At 37.9% G+C, this 13418-nt stretch overlaps 1 protein-coding gene across 3 annotated transcripts in view; it reads left to right on the top strand.

The window, feature by feature from the left end:
- Window positions 1-13418, top strand: part of PIK3R3 (phosphoinositide-3-kinase regulatory subunit 3) — a 118012-nt gene that overhangs the window by 91957 nt on the left and 12637 nt on the right. For all 3 annotated transcript variants that reach the window (XM_073233853.1, XM_017658626.3, XM_073233855.1), the window contains 2 exons: window positions 1965-2107; window positions 4657-4833. In XM_073233853.1, coding sequence (XP_073089954.1) covers window positions 1965-2107; window positions 4657-4833 — 320 coding nt within the window. The remainder of the gene's footprint in view (window positions 1-1964; window positions 2108-4656; window positions 4834-13418) is intronic.

Here is a 13418-nt window from a genome sequence, read left to right as displayed (position 1 = left end):
AATGAAAACTTCTCTATTCCTTTTGCTCTTCCTGATGGTTTATCTTTGATGAGTCCAGTGTTTAGGGTAGAAAGGGCAAAAAGTTACTGGACTTCTTCAGATTGAATTGCGATAAGTGGTCACCATAGGGGATGGTGAAATTATCATACATATAATAGACTGCCATACAACTATTAAAATGGTTTTTCAGAAATTACTTTTAAACTCTTTGATTTTTTAAAAGTATCATTGATGTACAATCTTGTATTGGTTTCAAGTATACAATACAGTGGTTCAATATTTACCTATATCATTAAATCCTCACCCCAACTAGTGCAACTACTATCTGTCAACATAGGAAGATGTTACAGAATCATTGGCTGTATTCTCTGTGCTGTCATCCCTGTGACCAACTTATATTATGACTAAGAATTTTTGTGCCCCTTTATCCCCCTCAACCTCCCCTGCACCAACCTCAACCCCTCCCCTCCTGATAACCACCAGTCACTTCTCAGTGTCTATGTTAAAATAAAGTCTTTGATTTTTAAAAAGTATAAAAATAATGTAAATATGGGTGTTAAATTTCAGTATTAATTATTGCTGAAATATGTATGAATTGTAGCATTCAAAGTAAAAGTCCCCAACTGCTATTTTTAAGTGCTTCTTAGGAATTCCTGATAACCTAAGAAATGCTTGTGATGTAGGTAAAGAAGTGGGCATGTAGAATTGTGTGTACAGTGTGATTTCAACTAGGTATGACCCACTCGTCTAAAGGGAGGACTTTTATGAAAATATGCTGGAATGTTTTGGGTGATGGAATTCAAGGGCTTTGGGAAAAATACAGTTAAAGTATGAAGAAGGAAATAACAGTATGTGTATATTATAACAAAAATGATATTTTTTAAAAACACAATAAAATGAAATTATTCTAAAACCATCAAAAAATAATGAGAGAGGTTTGCTGACTTTGAGTGATTCCTAAGATATATTAAAAAAATCACGATGCAGACAAATGTATGTGGTATACTGTCATTTGTGGTTAAAGAAAGAGTGTGGAGGGTAATATATTTTTATATGTGCACAGAATATCTTTGATAAGAATTTTTTATGAATCTCTCTGTCACCAGATGGTACTTTCCATATAGTGGAGTCTCAGTAATCATTTGTTGAAATTAATCAATGCTGGATAAGTTGAGGAATTGCACCAGAAGCACCAAAACTTTTAAAATTGTGATCATTCAGGATATAATCTTTCTAGAACTTTACACATATTTCTTAGCTTTCTGAAATAAACTGAACAAAATTTAACCCTCTTTGAGGATTTTAGGAGAATCGTGATTCAGATGCTAAAGTCTACAAAGACCCTCAGTTTATCAAAATGTATGGATCTTTGTGTCCTAGTGCTGAATGGCTTAGTCTACTGGGCTTTTGTTTTACGGAGGTTTTAGTTTTTCATCTTATTCTGCGTCTGATTTTAGCATCTGTTCTTCCCCTTTTCATTTCCTGCATCTAATGAGATTAATCTGCTGATGATCTGTTGGGAGACTAGATGCTTTAGGAATGAAAGCAAGAATAAATCAACTCTATAGGGCTTTTCCGGGAATAAGGCTTTGCACATTGGTGCATGGACTCCTCTGATGTGTTCACTCTTTTAGCACGTTTTGGGGTTAGCACTTAAAATGACTGCAAAAGCAGACCTTGTCCTTTTCTTTAAGGTGGTCAGGGTTAATCTCTCTCAGCAACTCAGAGGCTTTTTTATGGTTCTCGGGTGTATTTCAGGTAAAAGTTCTTTTTCTTTTATTTTAGAGCTTGAATGATGTATTTTGCATATAAGTAATAAGGGTAGGAATTAAATAAAGGGCTTTGTTTTAGCTCTCTTAATTTGGTCTTTTATGGAATTGTAAGTAGAATTAAAAGATTTGTTTTAAGACCAAGGTTACAAAAAAGGATAATGAAGTGATATCTTTTCTTTTTCTCTCCTGTAGGAAATACAGATGAAGAGAACTGCAATTGAAGCTTTTAATGAAACAATTAAAATATTTGAAGACCAGTGTCACACACAAGAACAGCATAGCAAAGAATATATTGAGCGATTTCGCAGAGAGGGGAATGAAAAGGAAATTGAACGGTAAATATACCTAATACCTCCAACTGCATCAGGAAGACAAGCCTTCTTTTCTTCCTCAGTAATCTCTGTTGTGTCTGCTTTTGCCCTTCACATTTCACAGTCCTATTGTTATGGGTTGTGTTCATTCTCCTTGGTTCTCATCCTCCCCGCAACAGAGTTGAAAGGTAGAGACACAATAGCAAAGCAGAGTTAAAGTTTTATTCGAACACACTCTGAGGGAGGAGCAGGCCAGAGTCAAGGTGGACAAAGGCCTTGATCCCTTAGGTGGGAGACCTACCTATTCCTTTCTGGCTAGGAGGCACCTCTTTGATTAGTGGTCTTATTTGATTGACTGGTCCACCTGTGCAGCCATCCTTCTCAGTGCACCTGTCCTTGCCCATAATGAGGCATGTTTTGAGCAGTCCTGGTTTTTGTTTGATTGCGCCCACATTGGGATCAGGTTGGGACCAGTTTGGCCTGGTCTTGATAGGCAAAGAAGTTATTTCCCTGTAATGCCTTTGTTGTCTTCACGTGGGACCCACTACCTGGGCAGTTTTTCCTTGACCTTTATCTTCCCTTTCCCCTGGCTGCTCATGTCTGTCTGTCTTTCTAACACTACCATGTGGAACTACTTGCTGTGCCTAGTGACGGTACCACACTGAAAGGCCTTTGTGTTCCTTCTCCATTCTCTGAAGTTGTTAACTACTACTTATCCTATAGGACTCAGCTTGGACATAGTTTTTTCTAGAAAATATTTTCTGATTCCCTAGGCTGGTTTAGATGCTTTTTGTCCCTTCCCTACATTATCTGGTCCTGATCCCTACTGTAACATTCACTGAATGTCCTCCTCACTAAACTCGGAGCTTGTTTAGAGTAAGGATGGGTGGCTTATTTTCCATAATAGCTTCAGCACCTGTTACAGTGTTATTCACCAAAATAGGAAGTATGTGAGGAAAGTTCAGTGTGGGAACCAATGAGTTTGAGATTCCTGTGAGAACCCAAATGGAGTTGTCTGAGAGGCAGGCAGCTGGTTATCTGGATTTGGAGCTCAGGGTTCAAAAGGATTTGGGAGGCATAAGTGTATAGGTAGATGCTAAGAATGAGATTACACAGGGAGAGTAAGCACCGTGAGAAGTTTGGGTCTGGCAACTAAAAGATATTGGAAGCCTTTATCAAAGCAAAGTTAGTGTAGTATTGGAAGACTGAGCCAGAAAACGGTGGGGTTAAGGAGAGAAAAAATGGGTCATAAATAAAAATGAATCATATGCAAGGGAAAAGAAAAATTATTTCTTGTTTTAGCCTCAAAAAGTGCTAGTGAACGCCTGTGTGTGTCAGAATAGGGCTAAGTGCTGTGAAGCAGTATAATATGCTTAATGGCTAAAACCATGGGCTTGCATTCTGTATTAACCATTTGCTAGCTGTGTTATTTAACTCTCTGAGCCTGTTTTTTCCTCCATGAACTGGGTAATATCTTTTTGAAATGCTGTGAGAGTTAAGTGATACACAAACATACATTCATAGTAGAGAAAGGTGTGTGTGTGTGTGTGTGTGCATATACTGGTATATGATAACAGTAAGTACCCATTATTATTAATAATGAAGAAATGGAAAAGAATGTGTACTTTAATTGTGAAGGGAGGTAAAGTCACATGATGTAGTTTTAATAGTAATGTAAGACCACTTATCATTGAGTGACATGAGGCTTGCAGACAGGCAGTTGTTGCTTTCAGGGTCCAGAGCACAGCAAAACATTGTGTGTTAGAAAAGCTTATAGCCATCCTTTTCTGAGTGTTTACCAAGATGTACCAGGTACTGTTTAGTTCTTTACATGTATTACAATTTAAGTCACACAGTAACCCTGTGAAGTAGGCACTGTTGTGGGTACCCATTTTAAACAGATAGGAAATGAAGGCACAGAGAAGTTAAATAACTTGGCCATAGTCACACAGTAAGTGGCAGGGCAGAGATTAAAATTTGGGCAGGTTTACTGCAAAGCCATTGCTCTTAGCTGCTATATTGTGCTACCTCTTCAATGTCATACGTATAGCTTTACTCGTTCAGTCATGACTGGATCAGGGCCCAAGCAAAGTCATCAGGATTCTTGCTCATACTCTGTCTTCTGGCTCAGCTTTTCTCTGTGTTGGCTTTCCCTATGAGATGTCAATACCGTTCCTGGGAGTCCTAGAACACATACTCATACCTTGGCAATCCCAGTGGAAAGAACCTCTGTTTACAATAGTTATAGCCCAAGTCCTAGAACTGACTCCCCATTGGGAGTTTTATTCCCATTCTTGAACCAGTCACTGTGGTCTGAGGGTAGGGATGGGATGAAATAGAATACTTACTGGCCAAGAGGGGTTGTGTGGATTTTCACCTGGGAATTTGAGATAGGCATGATGGGGGAACCCTTGCCTCCAAGGAACATCAAGGTGCTATTACCAGAAGAGTAAGAATGGATATGAGCCAGGCAAAATAACAGATATCCACCACACCTAAGTAGGACTATGCTTATACTTGGAATGCTTCTGCTTGGTTCCTATTTAGCCTTACTATGTCGAATATTTTCACAGAATTATGATGAATTATGACAAATTGAAATCTCGTCTGGGTGAGATTCATGATAGCAAAATGCGTCTGGAACAAGATTTGAAGAAACAAGCTTTGGACAACAGGGAAATAGATAAAAAAATGAACAGTATCAAACCTGACCTGATCCAGCTGCGCAAGATCCGAGATCAGCACCTTGTGTAAGTCGTCTGGGCCTGTGTGGAAGGGAACCACCAGCGCTAGAGCACTAGAGACAATACAGTTAGAAGAAGAGAACTGGCCAGTGAAAGCATAAGAATTTAGGAAAGCAGTCCTCTTAGTAGTAGGGTAGACTCAGAACTCTAATCCATACAGATGCCTTGGAAATCTCAGAGAGTGGTTAATGCACGGGCAAAGTGATACAGCTTAAAGCCTGGAGTAATGTTTGCCTAAAACACAAAAACCAGAATCTTTTATTACAATGTAGAACCATAGAAGTAGAAATTACTCTTCATGGGCATACGCAAGGACATTGGTGGTGGAGGCCTACAAATAAGTATATAGAACAATCTGTTAAAGGGTTTTTATATTTAAGAAATGAAATTCTGTATTTAAGTAATATAAATGTGTCCATAGCAGGCATGAAAGATAATTTGACCTGTGGAGTGAAATCCAGCTCTTTAATAATATGGAAAACTATATGATTTAGCTCGATATAGAGATATTACCCAAATATAGATTAAAATATATATTATCAGAACAAGATGTGTATTAGATTTTTAGAAGGACAAATGACTGCTTCATAAAAGGAAAAAATACATAAGAAAAATATATTAGGATTAGTCCTAGGTAATAAATAGACTGTTACAAATATGTTTATAGGTGACTTCCATGCATGTAACACAACTCAGTTCAAACTCCTGGCAAGAGAAGACAGAGTAAAATGCTCTGACTGGATTTTCCATAGACTTCAGGTTTTCTTTGTGTGAAAAAGGGTTAAAATACAAGCTCAGAGGTTGGAGCAATGGCTGTTGAGTTTCATTAGAGGAAAATTAAAGGTGATTTTTTTTGGGGGGAAAACAAAAATAAAAAGACACTATGTTGAGTAGTTTTCAGTAACACTCCTCTCCAGAGAACACTTCTGTTTACTATTGTAGCCCAAAAAATTAAGGAGAGCTTTGGAAACAAGGCAAGGATGTGTCCTTGTCTAAAATCTGGGTGTGTCTGCTGTTGAAAAGCTTATATGATTCTGGTCACATAATGAACCTGAAGAAAGGCCCAAGACAAAGGACCAAAGAAATGAATGGAAGCACTTCTTTGCCCTAGAAAACAATGACATATTAAGAGATATACCATCCCAAAGGGCATGAATCAGTGTGGCAAACTATTCCTTAAAAGTTCTTTTCACGAGTATATAAGCTGAATATAAGAGAGAATTTATACAACATGATGGATGATGAGCCATGCATGACCTGCTAATAAAGACAACCAGGATGTTTAGGGAGACACAGACAAGGCTTGCTTCTGGGGGAATGGTCCAGTGTCCCATAGTCATGCTTTGATGTTTCTAACAAAGACAATACTAGGCTTGGTGGATTTGATTGGTTCCAATGATGAAATCATATAGTCAGTATGAAGGAGATTGGTTGTGAAATGTGTGCTGCTTATAAGCATTGTTTCATGGGACTGAGTATGAGCTCTTTTTGGTCCTCTTTTTTTTTTTGAAGTTGGAACAGGTTAGAGTTCTGCAGTGCCCAGCCTAGAGATTATCATTCCTTCATCAAGCCCCCTTTGGGTGTGGACAGTTCCCTGATATCCCACTGTATAACCTACAAGGATTTTATGAGATTCTCTGCTGAAATCCCATATACTGCTTCTAGAATATTCCTGAAAAGTCTTTCTTTCTTAAGACTTAATTTCTTAAATATAGAATTAAAAATTTCTTAAATGTACAATCCTTTAAAATTCCTTTTTGAAAAAGAGTTTGGTTGTTCATATGCAATTTTTTTTCATCAGTTTTCATGATTACCATTTAATTTTCTTGGTATTTATAAACTTAACTTCATAAATTCAAAATAAAGAATTCCTGGCCATAACACTATAGGTGGATTAATGATTAAGTTTTGCATAGTATGTAGTATGGAAGTTTGCAGCTAAAGGAGTTCTTTGGAAGGTAGTCTCTCTTGGTTTTTTAAAAAACTTTATTGAGATATAGTCCAAATCCCATACAACTCACCCATTTAAAGTGTGTAATTCAGTGATTTTAGTATAGTCACACATATATGCAGCTATGCCACAATCTTAGAACATTTTCATCACCTCAAAAAGAAACCATGTTCTCTTTACCTGCCACCCCCCTATTATCCCTATTCCCTCCAACTCTAGGCAACCACAGTCTGTTTTCTGTCTCTATGAGTTTGCCTGTTTTGGACATGTCATATAAGTGGACTCATGTAGTATGTAGTCTTTTGGGAGTGGCTTCTTTCACTCAGATAATGTTTTTGATGTTTGTCCATATGTAGCGTGTATCAGTATTTCATTCCTTTTTATGGTCAGATGATAATGCCATTGTATGGATATGTACCACATTTTGTTTATTCGGTTGGTGGACATTTGGGTGGTTTCCACCTTTGGCTACTATGAATAATGCTGCTCTGAACATCCGTGTACGAGTTTTTATATGGTCATATGTTTTCAGTTTTCCTGAGTATATGCCAAAGCGTGAGTTGCTGGGTCATGTGTACCTCTGGGTTTAACTGAGGAACTGCCAGACCTTTCCAAAAGGTGCTGCACTATTTTACGTTTCCCTCAGTGATGGTCTGGGTTTTTCAATTAGTGAATCACTCCTTAATTAATTTATTGCTTATAACTTTAATTTTTAGAAGTGATTTTTCTTTTCAATATATTTTATGTATTATCTCACTTCATTCATCCTTATGTAGGGAGTATGGAGATCTGTCCCTAAAACTTGGTACAAGTTGTATTCCTCTTTTTCTTAAAATCAGTGGATTCCAAGTTCCCACCTGCATGGTTATATGAGGAGTATTTTTTTTTGTTATCATTAATCTACAATTACATGAAGAACATTATGTTTACTAGGCTCACCCCTTCACCAAGTCCCTCCCACACACCCCATTACAGTCACTGTCCATCAGCGTAGTAGGATGCTGTAAAATCACTACTTGTCTTCTCTGTGTTCCACAGCCCTACCCATACCCCCCCATTATACATGCTAATCGTAATGACCTCTTTCTTTTTCTCTGCCCTTATACCTCCGTTCCCACCCATCCTTCCTAGTTCCTTTCCCTTTGGTAACTGTTAGTTCATTCTTGGATTCTGTGATTCTGCTGCTGTTTCATTCCTTCAGTTTTTCTTTGTTCTTATACTCCACAGATGAGTGAAATCATTTGATACTTGTCTTTCTCCACCTGGCTTATTTCACTGAGCATAATACCCTCTAGCTCCATCCATGTTGTTGCAAATGGTAGGATTTTTCTTCTTCTTATGGCTGAATAATATTCCATTGTGTATATGTACCACATCTTCTTTATCCATTCATCTACTGATGGACACTTAGGTTGCTTCCATTTCTTGCCTATTGTAAATAGTGCTGCAATAAACATAGGGGTGCATCTGTTTTTTTCAAACTGGGCTGCTGCATTCTTAGGGTAAATTCCTAGAAGTGGAATTCCTGGGTCAAATGGTATTTCTATTTTGAGCATTTTGAGGAACCTCCATACTGCTGTCCACAATTGTTGAACTAATTTACATTCCCACCAGCAGTGTAGGAGGGTTCCCCTTTCTCCACAACCTCACCAACATTTGTTGTTGTTTGTCTTTTGGATGGTGGTGATCCTTACTGGTGTGAGGTGATATCTCACTGTGATTTTAATTTGCGTTTCTCTGATGACTAGCGATGTGGAGCTTCTATTCATGTGTCTGTTGGCCATCTGAATTTCTTCTTTGGAGTACTGTCTGTTCAGCTCTGCCCATTTTTTAATTGGATTATTTGCTTTTTGTTTGTTGAGGTGGATGAGCTCTTTATATACTTTGGATGTCAACCCTTTATCGGATCTGTCATTTATGAATATATTCTCACGTACTGTAGGGTGCTTTTTTGTTCTATTGATGGTGTCCTTTGCTGTACAGAAGCTTTTCAGCTTGATATAGTCCCACTTGTTCATTTTTGCTTTTGTTTCCCTTGTCCGGGGAGATATATTCATGAAGAAGTTGCTCATGTTTACGTCCAAGAGATTTTTCCCTATGTTTTTTTCTAGGAGTTTTATGGCTTCATTACTTACATTCATGTCTTTGATCCATTTCTAATTTACTTTTGTGTATGGGATTAGACAATGATCCAGTTTCATTCTCTTACATGTAGCTGTCCAGTTTTGCCAGCACCATCTGTTGAAGAGACTGTGATTTTCCCATTGTATGTCCATGGCTCCTTTATCGTATATTAATTGGCAGTATATGTTTGGGTTAATGTCTGGAGTCTCTATTCTGTTCCACTGGTCTGTGGCTCTGTTTTTGTGCCAGTACCAATTGTCTTGACTACTGTGGTTTTGTAGTAGAGCTTGAAGTTGGGGAGCGAGATTCCCCCCTACTTTATTCTTCCTTTTGAGGATTGCTTTGGCTATTTGGGGTCTTTGGTGTTTCCATATGAATTTTTGAACTTTTAGTTCCAGTTCATTGAAGAATGTTGTTGGTAATTTGATAGGGATTGTATCAAATCTGTATATTGCTTTGGGCAGGATGACCATTTTGATGATATTCTTTCTAGCCAAGATCATGGGATGACTTTCCATTTGCTAGTGTCCTCTTTAATTTCTCTTAAGACTGTCTTATAGTTTTCAGGGTATAGGTCTTTCACTTCCTTGGTTAGGTTTATTCCTAGGTATTTCATTCTTTTTGATGCCATTGTGAATGAAATTGTTTTCCTGATTTCTCTTTCTATTAGTTCATTGTTAGTGTATAGGAAAGCCACAGATTTCTGTGTGTTAATTTTGTATCCTGCAACTTTGCTGTATTCCGATATTACTTCTAGTAGTTTTGGAGTGGAGTCTTTAGGGTTTTTTATGTACAATATCATGTCATCTGCAAATAGTGACAGTTTGACTTCTTCTTTACCAATCTGGATTCCTTGTATTTCTTTGTTGTGTCTAATTGCTGTGGCTAGGACCTCCAGTACTATGTTGAATAACAGTGGGGAGAGTGGGCATCCCTGTCTTGTTCCCGATCTCAGAGGAAAAGCTTTCAGCTTCTCACTGTTCAGTATGATATTGGCTGTGGGCTTATCATATATGGCCTTTATTATGTTGAGGTACTTGCCCTCTATACCCATTTTGCTGAGAGTTTTTATCATGAATGGATGTTGAATTTTGTTGAATGCTTTTTTAGTATCTATGGAGATGATCATGTGGTTTTTGTTTTTCTTTTTGTGTATGTGATGGATGATGTTGATGGATTTTCGAATGTTGGACCATCCTTGCATCCCTGGGTTGAATCTCACTTGGTCATGGTGTATGATCCTTTTGATGCATTTTTGAATTCGGTTTGCTAATATTTTATTGATTATTTTTGCATCTACGTTTATCAGGGATATTGGTCTGTAATTTTGTTTTTTAGTGGGGTCTTTGCCTGGTTTTGGTATTAGGGTGATGTTGGCTTCATTGAATGAGTTTGGGAGTATTCCCTCCTCTTCTATTTTTTGGAAAACTTTCAGGAGAATGGGTATTAGGTCTTCTCTATATGTCTGATAAAATTCCGAGGTAAATGCAACTGGCCTGGGGGTTTTGTTCTGGGGGATTACTGCTTCAGTTTCTTTGCTAGTAATTGGTTTGTTTAGATTTTGTGTTCTTCTTTGGTCAGTATTGAAAGGTTTTATTTTTCAGGAAGTTGTCCATTTCTCCTAGGTTTTCCAGCTTGTTAGCATATAGGTTTTCATAGTATTCTCTAATAATTCTTTGTATTTCTGTGGGGCCCATAGTGATTTTTCCTTTCTCATTTCTGATTCTGTTGATATGTGTTGATTCTCGTTTTCTCTTAATAAGTCTTGCTAGAGGCTTATCTATTTTGTTTATTTTCTCAAAGAACCAGCACTTGGTTTCACTGATTTTTTTCTATTGTTTTATTCTCCTCAATTTTATTTATTTCTTCTCTGATCTTTATTATGTCCCTCCTTCTGCTTACTTTAGGCCTCATTTGTTCTTCTTTTTCCCATTTTGATAATTGTGACTTTAGACTATTCATTTGGGATTGTTCCTCCTTCTTTAAATATGCCTGGATTGCTATATACTTTCCTCTTAAGACTGCTTTCGCTGTGTCCCACAGAAGTTGGGGCTTTGTGTTGTTGTTGTCATTTTTTTACATATATTGCTTGATCTCTTTTTTAATTTGGTCATTGATCCATTGATTATTTAGGAGCATGTTGTTAAGCCTCCATGTGTTTGTGGGTCTTTTGCTTTTTTTGTACAATTTAGTTCTAGTTTTATACCTTTATGGTCTGAAAAGTTGGTCGGTAGAATTTCAATCTTTTTAATTTAGTGAGGCTCTTTTTGTGGCCTAGTGTGTGGTCTATTCTGGAAAATGTTCCATGTGCACTTGAGAAGAATGTGTATCCTGTTGCTTTTAGATGTAGAGTTCTATAGATGTCTATTAGGTCCATCTGTTCTAGTGTGTTGTTGAGTGCCTCTGTATCCTTCCTTATTTTCTGTCTGGTGGATCTATTCTTTGGAGTAAGTGGTGTGTTGAACTCTTCTAAAATGAGTGCATTGCATTCTATTTCCTCCTTTAGTTCTGTTAGTATTTGTTTCACATATGCTGGTGCTCCTGTGTTGGGTGCATATATATTTATAATGGTTATATCCTCTTGTTGGACTGAGCCCTTTATCATTATGTAATGTCCTTCTTTATCTCTTGTTACTTTCTTTGGTTTGAAGTCTATTTTGTCTGGTACCAGGACTGTAACACCTGCTTTTTTCTCCCTGTTGTTTGCATGGAATATCTTTTTCCATCCCTTGATTTTTAGTCTGTGCATGTCTTTGCGTTTGAGGTGAGTCTCTTGTAAGCAGCATATAGATGGGTCTTGCTTTTTTATCCATTCTATTATTCTGTGTCTTTTGATTGGTGCATTCAGTCCATTTACATTTAGGGTGACTATTGAAAGATATGTACTTATTGCCATTGCAGGCTTTAGATTCGTGGTTACCAAAGGTTCAAGGTTAGCTTCTTTAGTATCTTACTGCCTAACTTAACTTGCTTATTGAGCTATTATAGACACTGTCTGGTGATTCTTTATTTCTCTCCCTTCATATTCCTCCTCCTCCTTCTTTATATGTTGAGTGTTTTATTCTGTGCTCTTTTGTGTTTCCTTTAACTGCTTTTGTGGGTAGTTAATTTTATTTTTTGCCTTTAGTTAGTATTTGGTTGGTCTGCTTTCTTTGCTGTGGTTTTATGTTCTCTGGTGACATCTGTTTACCCTTAGAAGTGCTTCCACCTAGAGCAGTCCCTCTAAAATACCCTGTAGAGGTGGTTTGTGGAAGGCAAATTCCCTCAACTTTTGCTTGTCTGGAAATTGTTTAATCCCTCCTTCATATTTAAATGATAATCGTGCTGGATATAGTATTCTTGGTTCAAGGCCCCTCTGTTTCATTGCATTAAATATATCATGCCATTCTCTTCATGCCTGTAAGGTTTCTTTTTAGAAGTGTGATGATAGCCTGATGGGTTTTCCTTTGTAGGTGACCTTTTTCCTCTCTCTAGCTGCCTTTTAACTCTGTCCTTGTCCTTGATTTTTGCCATTTTAATTATTATGTGTCTTGGTGTTGTCCTGCTTGGGTCTCTTCTGTTGGGAGTTCTGTGTGCTTCTGTGGTCTGAGCGACTATTTCCTCCCCCAGTTTGGGCAAGGTTTCTGCAATTATTTCTTTAAAGACTCTTTCTATTCCTTTTTCTCTCTCTTCTGGTACCCCTATAATGCAGATGTTGTTCTGTTTTATATGAGAAGTATTTTATCTCAGTTATGATCAGGGTTCGTTGCACCTCTTACACACACACACACAAACACACTTGGATGACATAGACTGTCATCATGAAGTAGTTCCTGGAAGTTAGGGGAGCATAAGTCTGCTATCTCTCATTACTGCTATTGCTGGGTGATTTCTCTGCTCCTAATCATTGAGTCCTGCCATCTGATTAAATACTGCTGCTCCAGAAAACTCAGAGGTGCTCTGCATAGTGATCTCGTTGGCCACCAACAGACTGTGCACTGAAATACTTTCTTGTTCTACATCCAGGGTTTCTTGTGCGTGGGGAACCCTTTTCTGTCAGCCTGTTTTGTTCTTTGGCCAGGCTGTAGAAAGAAGCATAAATGCTCCTCTGGGAGTACTGCCTCAGCTTCCAGAGTACTTCTTCTTAGGCCTTTCCTCAGGCTGCCCAGTTTAATCCTCTTTTCTTGAACTGAAATATAAGCTCTTTTCCCCTTTGAGGGTGGTCAGGGTGGTTGTTAGGTTGGAAACCTAACTAGACTTTAGAAAGGACTCCATATATACATATATTTTGTTCCTACTTACTGGGGTGGGGACTAGGTAAGGATATGCTAACAGCAGCTTTTTTTTCTCTTGTGTTTCTTGAGATCAATTTAGTGTAATATATGGGAGTAGTATTTTTACTATTTTTTAGAAGAGAATACTGAGACATAAGGGGAGGCTGGTCAAGACCACACAGTTAGCAACAGAATGAAAACTGGATGTTAGGTCTCTGGATGCTCTGCCTCCAGTTTTCCTCAGTGTACTGCCTTTACCCATG

Source organism: Manis javanica, chromosome 4 (assembly GCF_040802235.1).
Source record: "Manis javanica isolate MJ-LG chromosome 4, MJ_LKY, whole genome shotgun sequence".
Classification (NCBI taxonomy): Eukaryota; Metazoa; Chordata; class Mammalia; order Pholidota; family Manidae; genus Manis; species Manis javanica.
The sequence above is the reverse complement of the archived record's forward strand: the minus strand, read 5'-3'. Positions and strand labels throughout refer to the sequence as shown.